The 9,248-nt window shown below is 46.2% G+C and overlaps 1 protein-coding gene across 3 annotated transcripts in view; it reads left to right on the top strand.

Moving 5' to 3' along the window:
* Positions 1-523: 523 nt before the first annotated feature.
* The window catches only part of MACO1 (macoilin 1), a 79,057-nt gene continuing 70,332 nt past the window's right edge, over positions 524-9,248 (top strand). The window contains exon 1 of one of the 3 annotated variants that reach the window (XM_020983140.2): positions 524-679. In XM_020983140.2, coding sequence (XP_020838799.1) covers positions 600-679 — 80 coding nt within the window. In that variant the 5' untranslated portion in view covers positions 524-599. The remainder of the gene's footprint in view (positions 680-9,248) is intronic. The other 2 variants (XM_020983139.2, XM_020983142.2) reach the window with 2 other exon arrangements.

Below are 9,248 nucleotides of genomic sequence, written 5' to 3'. Positions count from 1 at the left end.
ATTTATAAGCCCCTATTTAAACTCTCGCTGATTGGCCTAGACACCGCTTCAGGCCCCATTGTGATTGGTGCATTCTTCCGTCCGTCAAGAAGGCGGGCTTTAGGCTAGGCTGTGCCCCAGCAGGCTCTAGGATTGGCCCGGGCGGCGGTATCTGTGGCTCCGATTGGTCGGTCTTTCCGTCGGTCGGGGCGGGGGAGGCGGGGCCGGAGGGCGGCTGGTCGTGGGGCGGGCGGGCCCCGGAATTGTCATTTCTTTGTTTCCGAAGGCGGAGGAGGCTCCGCGGCCCCCCCTCCCCGGCCCCCGCCCCCAGCCCCGTCCCCACCCCCTCCCCCCGGGGGCTGGCTCCGCGGCAGTGACCGGCCCCAGGGTAGAGTCCAGGCCCGGAGCACCGGGAGCGGCGGCGGCGGCGGAGGAGGAGGCGGCGGCGGCGGCAGTGCGGGGCGGGCGGGCGCCGGGAGCGGCGGCTCGGGCTCAGCTCGGGCGGCGGAGGCGGCGGCGGCGGCGGCGGCGGCGGCGGCAGCGGCGGCAGCGGCAGCGGCAGCAGCAGCAGCAGCGGCGGCGGCGGCGGCTCGGGCTCCCGGCCCCCCAGCGGGAGGAGGATGAAGCGGCGGAACGCGGACTGCAGCAAACTCCGCCGCCCCCTAAAGCGGAACCGGATCACCGAGGGCATCTACGGCAGGTGAGGCCCTGGCTCGCCCTGGCCCCCCCTGGCCCCGTTATGTAAGCCCGGCCCCACTAGGCCGCACGCCCGCCGCCCGCAGGGGGCTTTCCGGACGGCCCAGGGCCGCCAGTCGCCCGGCCTGGTCTGTGGAGGCGGGGCGGGGCCGGCCGGGCCGGGTGGCCAGCGGGGCTAGTGCTGCCGCCGCCGCCGCCGCCGCTGCTGCCACCGCTGACTGCAACCCAGGGGTGGGGGGCCAGAAGGGGAGCCGCGCACAGACCCCCCAGACACACACATGGGCGGGGGAGACACACACACACACACACACACACACACACACACACACACGCACGCACACGGGTGAGGGAGACCCACTCACAGACATCCCCCCCAGACACACACATGGGTGGGTGAGATCCAGTCACAGACACCCCCCCAGACATACACACGTGGGCAAGGGAGACCCACTCATAGATGCCCCCCACCCCCCACCTCAGACATACACAGGAGGGGAGACCTACTCACAGACATTCCACCCCATCCCTGACATACTCAGACTAGGGCCTACTCACAGACACCCACCACCGCCCCAGACACACACACGGAAAAGGGAGACCCGTTCACAGATACCTCCTACCTCCCCACACAGATACATACAGAAGGTCTCACACACACACACACCAAGGACCTGCTCACAGGACAACCCCCCCCCAAGACACACATAGGTCAGGACCTAGTCACATACTATCCTCCCAGACACACATGGTTAGGGGAGACCCACTCACAGACCACCCCCATCCTTCAGACACAGGTATAGACCAGGACCTTTACTCACAGACCACCCCCTACTCCAGCTTACACCCTGAACACAGTCTGGGAAAACTTGTTCACAGACGGGTGCGCACATGCGGCGTGTACACACACACACACACACCCCTCCCTCCCAGGAGAATCCCCCCTCATCTTCACAGGAGACCCTTCTCAGATACCCCTCCTCAAAAGACCACCCCCATCTTCACAAGATAGCCCTCTCTAAAGATAACCCCCACATGCAGACACTGCCAACCACCATCCTCACAAGAGACAGCCCTCAACATATGGACTCACCTATCCTAATGATACCACCTACATATAGATAGCTGCCCATCCTCACAGGAGACCCCCCCCAAGACAAACCTCCCCACATACAGAAACCCCATCCTCACAGGAGACTGCCCCAAAGATACTTTCTTCATCACAGGAGACTCCCCCCCTCCACCCCTGCAAAAAAAAAAAAACACCAAAAAACCAAAACCTCATACACACATCCCAATCCTTACAAAAAAAAATCACCTAGGAGACAGCCTTCCAAACACATATACCCCTTTCATCATAGGATTTATACCCCACAAAATAGTCCATGCAGTCTTCCCTGGAGGTGCCCCATAAAAACACCCTCATACAAAGACAGCTACTTTTTCACAGGATGCCCCTCAATAAGATAGCTTTGTATACTTCCCCTTTCTAACATGAGAGGCCCCCCACAAGACAACCTCCACACACTTGGATATTTCCTTCCTCACAGGGACACCCACAAAAGACAGCCTCTATACGCCTGGATGTCTCCTTCCTCATAGGGAGGCCCCTTATCAGACAGGCTTCACACATCTGGGTACTCCCTTCCTCACAGAAGATGGACTCACAAGACAACCTTCGCTACATATAGCACCCCATCTTTCACTGGAGGTCTCCGCTATAGGATAATGCCCCCCTTTTTGTCACAGATGATCCTCCACAAGATAGTGCCTTTACCTGGACCCCCCTTTTGCACCGGGGATGCCTCCACATTGCAGCCTCCCACTACACATCGGCTTTCTCAAAGGAGGCCTCCTACACGCAGCTTCCCAAATACTTCTTCATAGGGGAGGACCCCCACAAAACAATACACACATCTGGAACTTTCTTCCTTAAAGGTCCACTTCAAGACTGCACCCTTGGTATATAAATATCATTTTAACAGGAGATTGCCCTGGAAAGCAACCTACTAGGACACCCCCTTCCACAAAGAAAGCCCCCACTCAGAGATATTCCTTTTTATAATAGGATCTCCTTCCATACCCCTGTCCTCTCAGGAGATGGCCCTTTTCTCCCAGGAGGCCCCTCACATAAAGACACTTCCTTTCTCATAGCTCCCCAGACATTCCCATCCTCTTAGGAAAGCTGCCACCAAGGTAACCCCTCTTCTTCACAGGAGGCTTCCATCCAGGGCCACCCCTTTTACATAGCCTTCCACATACTTTCTTGCTCAAGATACCTCTACACTTAGGACGGTCCAAACACAAGGCATCCCTTTTTTAGGAGGTCCCCAAAAGAGAACTCTCCTCTAGATACCTCTTTTTTTCCAGATCATTTTCCCTGTAGACTCACCCTTTTCTTCCAGGGGAAATTCCTCCACAAGACACCCCTTTTCTTATGGAGTAGGCCTGCACACATAGACAACTCCTTCCTGAAAGGGACGGGTCTCCCTGCACCCATTCCCCCCCTACCCCCTATACCTCTTTACACACAAACCCTTTTCCTCACTGGGAGGAAAATAGAAATAGTCTCTTTCTTATAGAGGGAGTTTCCCTTGCCCCCTGAAATCCCCCTCACACACAACTATACACACTCTTGTAAGAGCTGAGGAGGGGGAAAAGGACAGCCTTTTATGAAAGGGCATTTCTGGATGACCTAGGACTTCTGATTTCTCAGAACCATAAGTGGATAAGTTTTTCATTGTGGAGAAAAAGATGGTGTTTGGATCAGTCTGGCAGGCAGCACCTTTAGTCTTTCCTGGACTACTCAGAGGAGCCAAGGCTCCTCAGCCCCTCAGCATTTCTCTGGGATGGTGTGGGGTGTCCAGTCCATTTTCTCTTTCTGTTCTGCTTGGGTGCTAAGGGAAAAGCTGCTGCAAAAAATCAAGGACCCTGGACTTGTTCCTGGTTCTGTAGGGGCTACTGTTACTCTGTAGACACTTTTCTTGTTTGAATTTAAGTAGGAAAACAATTTTAACATTACAAAGAAAGTTTTTCTTGAAATCTTGTGCCAGGGGGAAAAACCCTTGTTGCAGTCATTTGCCCCCAAATCTCGAGTCTTCTTTTGTCCTTACACCCGTCCTTCCCCCATTCCAAGCACTATGGGCTCAGAGAAGAGCTACAGGTTCATGTCAGTTTCAGTGTTCATCGTTTAAAATCCTAGGCCCTCAGCGGGATTCGTACACAAAATGGTCATTTTTGTTCTTCTCCCAGTGTTAATTCTAAATGGTATTTGTTTTGGTCAAGGAACCTATTGGGAAGGTAACTGGAGAATTTCTGTGGAGTGAAAATTTACTTAAGTTGTCTTTAATGTGTCTTAAACGTTTGTTTTTCTAGCCAGGGGCCGTACAGGAATATGTGAGGTGACTAAGACACCTGGGATGTCTTAGCATCACTGTACAGCTTTATACGTGTTATTGGTCACATATATGGGATGACTGTTTTCTTAAGTAGCTGACGTACCTGCATCATATTTTAAAAACAGTATATATAAGAGCATAATTACAGCAAAGAGTTCTAGAATGTATCCTTCTGTGGTGACTAATCAAAACCATTTAAACCAAAACCATAAAAAAAGAAAAAATAATAATTTTTTCCCTTGGTCACTTAATGGGGGTAAATGGTTGGTAAAAACTAAGTGAATATATTTAATTTAAGTTGAAAATCACAATTCTTGAATAAAAAGCAGATCCCTTTATTATTAGGGAATATATGAAAAACTTAATAAGTGGTAAGTGAGTTGAGAATAGAGTAAGCTAGAGGAAACAGACTGTGAATAACTGTGGAATTGGAATATCTGCTACATACGGTGACGTGACATCCGTCTTCCATTTATAGGAAGAGTCCCAGTATGTTTCCGTGTGTCCTGTTGGGTTTCAGGTTGTACATGCATTTTGTTTAGGGTCCCTTGTCTTGTTACTGTGTTGCTGATGGTCCTTTCAACTTTGAATTCTACATGTATAGCTGATGATCAAGCTCTTAGGGAAGCTGATGAGCCTCAAGTCATCAGTTTTCGAAACTTGCCCAGAAACATTTAATTATATCTGTCATTTCCTTCATATGTGTTCTGGCACCTTAGTTGGGCCTTATGAGGTGGCATGTAAAAATGAATTGGTGTATTTCCTCTAGAAGATATCAAGTGAGATCCTCCAGTTATTCTCTGTGTTTCTGAGTGTATTATGGAGTAGTAGGATTAAAAGTTTCAGTGAGTCTCTTCTAGTTCAATACTAGTTTCTAAAAGATTTATAGCAAAGTCCAAATGCTTCAGTTCTAAATTGAAGGAGTAAGCTAATTGTAAATTAGGGCCTCTTAACCTGGGCAGTCTATGAACTTATTTTTAAAAAATTGTTTGATAGCTTTATTTCAGTATAATTGGTTCCCTTTGCAATCCTATGCATTTTAAAAACATTCATTCTGAGAAGAAGTCCATAGGCTTCACCAGATTGTCAAAGGGGTCCGCAGGACACATAAAAAAGTTAATACTGCTATTATAAATAATGTTCAAAGGTTCATGAATATCAGTAATAGGCATCAAAATTTTCTATTTAATATAAAATTTCATATGTGAGGTTTGCCCCTCCCCACCCCCACCCCATTGCCTGTTGCCCATTTGGTTCTCCACGGTTGGTTAACTTTTATTTCATTCACTAGAAAGCTGTTTTCGTCTGACCCTGGCCACTATCCTAACCAACAGGGGGCAGACTTCCCAATTACTTTATTCTCTTTCTACCTTACATGGAGTCAGTGATGGAATGGTGCAAGGTCCAGATTAGTGATGTAGGAATTCAGAACTCACAGTGTTGACAGAGGAGCCTCGTCTATTGCCTTAAAAGGGGTTCCAAGCAGAGCGTCAATAATTTCATGATATAACAAGGTGTAGAAACCTCATTTTGTATTATAAACTAACAAATGAAGGCTTCATTGCTACAGCACCAAGCTAGTAGCCTGTAGCTTTAACTTTCAAAGCTTCCCATAAGCCTGTTTGGTTTAGTCTTTGAGAAAGGTGGATGCCATTGTAAGCTTTACAATTAAAACTTGCTTAAAAATCCATTTGATGGCAAAATGGTCTTTTGAGTAGCTTTTGTCACTGGTTTCCTTTCTGGCAACTGTTAATAAACTGTCTTTTGATTCAGATATAGGTCATGGTCAATTTAGAGGGAATGCTAGGAGTTTGCTTCAAACTCAGAAATATATTTTTTAAAGGAAGCCAATTTTATATGGCAACTTAAAATTGAAAAACAGAAATTTAAAGGAGGTAACATGATGTGGAAGAAATCACCAGTTTGGAATCAGTGGGCACATGTCTTTTGTTACTAGCTCTTCTACTTACTGTTTATGTGACTTGCTCTCTGAGCCTCAATTTACTCATCTGTAAAATGAGGGGGTTAGAATAGATGACCCTGAAGGTCTGTTCCAGTGCTGATCCTGTGATCCGTCTGTTTTTATTTATGGGTTTTTGTTGTTGTTCACCAAACATATAATTTCATCAGTGTAGGGAACTCTCCCTGCATTTATAATGTAAGGACCTTTCTCTACCTGTGCAGATTGACACCTGTAATTTATAGGGGGGAGGGGAAGGAATTAAGCAGCTTGCGCAGGGTCACATAACTGTTAGTGGGACTTGGAACTACTGTTGCCTGGGCCACTTCTCTTTCTCCTCTTTTCCAGGCTGTTTCTCATAGATCTACATGTCTGTAGTGTGTGTGTGTGTGTGTGTGTGTGTGTGTGTGTGTGTGTGTGTGTAATGGGTTCAGATCCCTTCTCAGACACTAATATGTGACCTTGGGCAAGTCATTTAACCTGTCCTCAGTTTCCTTGTTTGTAAAATGAGGGGGTTGGACTTAATGTCATCTGAAGTCTTTTCCAGCTTCAATCTGTGTAAAATGAGAGGTTGGGCTTAGATTATCTCTGAGGTTTGTGGTAGCTGTTACTTTCTTTGATCCTATGATTTTTGTTTTTAAAACACTGGAGCATTTGTGCTGGTTAAAAGTCCTCATCATAGAACTTTGGGCTTGGAGAGATCTCAGAGGCCACCTAGTTCAGCCTAGACCAGACAGGAATCCCTTTATCAACACCCCTCCTTGACTTGATGCCTTTGACCTGGAAGGCACCCATTGCTCTATTTCTGTCTTTGGACTGGTCTGGTGGTTACAAGGCTTTTTATTACATTTTATTACATTAAAGCCTAAATTTGCTTATCTTCACCTTCCACCTTGCCTCTTGTTTTGCCTCAGGATGAAGGCCTTTTAGAAACTTAGAGATAGCTATCGTGTCCTCCCTCTGTCCTTCTGTTCTCTGGGCTTCCTCTGAACCTCCTACGGCATGATCTTGAGATCTTTCTTCAGCTTGGTTGCACTTATTTAGTTAAACTCTTGCTTATTCATGCCCTTTCTACACAATGGCACCTAGAATCGAATACAGTCCTCTGGACGTGTTTCAACCAGGGCACAGTAGAACAGCACCATCACCTGGATGCTGGACTTGTCTCGATGTTGCTGAAGGCCGCCTGGCCATTCGTGGCTGCTATTGCTATCCCATTGCTGATTCCTTCTGAGTCTGCAGTCCTCTTTCTTCCCCACATCTTTTTCAGACAGACACCACCTCCCCTCCCCCCCATCTTATACTTGTGCATTGGATTTCCTGGGGAGCCCAAGGATAAGAGTTCATCCCAACATTCTAGTCTGCCATGATCTTTTTGGATCTTAACTCTCTTATCCAATGAATTTGTGAGAGAATTTAATGTATTTAGTAGAGAAATTAAGGCAGCATTCTGGCCTGTGTGTGGGTTCATGTAACTAACTATATTAGAGCTAGAAGAGACGTGAGCCTAAGCCAGTTTCCCTAATTTAATGGCTGAGGAAATGGAATCGGCTTTTCCTCTCCTAAGGAAGGAAGTCACACAGTTTCTTGTAGGGACAGAATTGGTTCTCGACTCCAAGTTTTTCTTTTCCAAGTCCAGTCCTCTTTCCATAATGCCACACAACCCATTTTGCTTTTCTTTCAGACACTCAAGTCCTCTTCTTTTCACAGACTTAAATGGTGATCCTTCTAGTTCTAGAGCCCAGCTTTAGTCTCCTCTGGGCTTCCATTTTTCACAGCAGCAGGAAGGCAGCCTGCTGCCATTGGCCTTGGTGGCTCATGTGTTCTGCAGCTGAAACCCTAGATGCCAATGTTGCAGCCTCACCACCTAAAAAGAGCAGTACTCTGCTACCCAGCCTCAGAAAGTATTCCATTAATGAAGAGATACCTTCACTAACACTGTCCTAAAGAGGAGTGGTAATGTTGGTGTTATTGCATTGACATATTTGGGAAAGATTGGAATAGAGCAGAGAAATTGAAATGTGGCTTCTGGCCTCATCTGCCTTTGGGTTCCCAGTTTGATATGTTTGGAAAAACTGCCAGATAAAATTTTGACACTATTTTATCTCCAGTTTTAAAAAGGCTTTCTCTCCCCTGTACTCCTTAGGGGTCCACCTGCCATTGCTGTTTATAGATTCTTTTAAGCTACTGTTACTGGATTGGGAGAGGAGGTCAATTTAAAAAAAAAAAAAAGGATCCCTTCCAAATTATTTGCTTAAAAGCTTCCTATTTTTTTCACAATGATATTACTACCTTTTTTCCCTCACATTTTCATAATTTTCCTAATACCTCATTATATCTAGAGATGAATTTTAACACTAGGCTTTATAACTTTCTAATTATTTCCATTTTCATGCTTGTGATATTCTTATGTATCATTGAATCTACTCTGAGTTCCCTAAACCTAGAGAGACTTCCTCCTCCCTCTTTCTCTTTTGTCTGGAACTCCTCTCAGATCTTCCGGTTGATATTAACCCCTTGATTTTTGTCACTTTCTAGGCCTGCAGCCAAATAAATAATACTTAAGCACATTTTGACATATGTCTGCAAGGCTTCTGAGAGACAGTAGAAGTTTCACAAACATAGTTAAGAGCCACAAGGTAAAATATTGTATTGGGTTACTTTTCTAAATAAAAGTGCATGCACTTTAGATCAAGTGATTGTTCTGTCCTCTCTTTCCTAACTTTAGCTTACTTATTGTATTTGGCTTGTTTTCAAGGATTAAGTACAGAAGACCTATGAGTTAGCTTTTCCACAAGCTAGAGAAGGAAAATGGTACATACCAACAGTAGGAACATATCCTTTGGAAGGCAGTTTTTTCCCCCTATCAAAAGTATCTTAAAATACCTAAGAAGTGATTGTTACCTTAAAATCTCATCTTCAGGTGCCCACTACCTAATTGTGAACTTTAAAAAAATCTTTAAAGGCAACTATATTTTAATTTGACTTTAACATAAGTAAAATCAACTCAGACTCAATATAGAATCTCTTTATCATCCTCCTTGAAGTCACTGAGCACTTTTATGGCTCTGGTGTTTATTCCTGCTTCTCCTCTCACCCTATAACCTTATGGATGGGCACTCACTGTTGAGTTGTGGGATTGTGACATCAGAGGTAAGTTTTTCCACCCTCATCAGCTCTGTCGTCTTTCCTCTTCCCACCCCACCCCCTTTTTAAGT

This window comes from Phascolarctos cinereus, unplaced genomic scaffold, assembly GCF_003287225.1.
Source record: "Phascolarctos cinereus isolate Bilbo 61053 unplaced genomic scaffold, phaCin_HiC Scaffold_726;HRSCAF=1367, whole genome shotgun sequence".
In the NCBI taxonomy this organism is placed as follows: Eukaryota; Metazoa; Chordata; class Mammalia; order Diprotodontia; family Phascolarctidae; genus Phascolarctos; species Phascolarctos cinereus.
The sequence above is the reverse complement of the archived record's forward strand: the minus strand, read 5'-3'. Positions and strand labels throughout refer to the sequence as shown.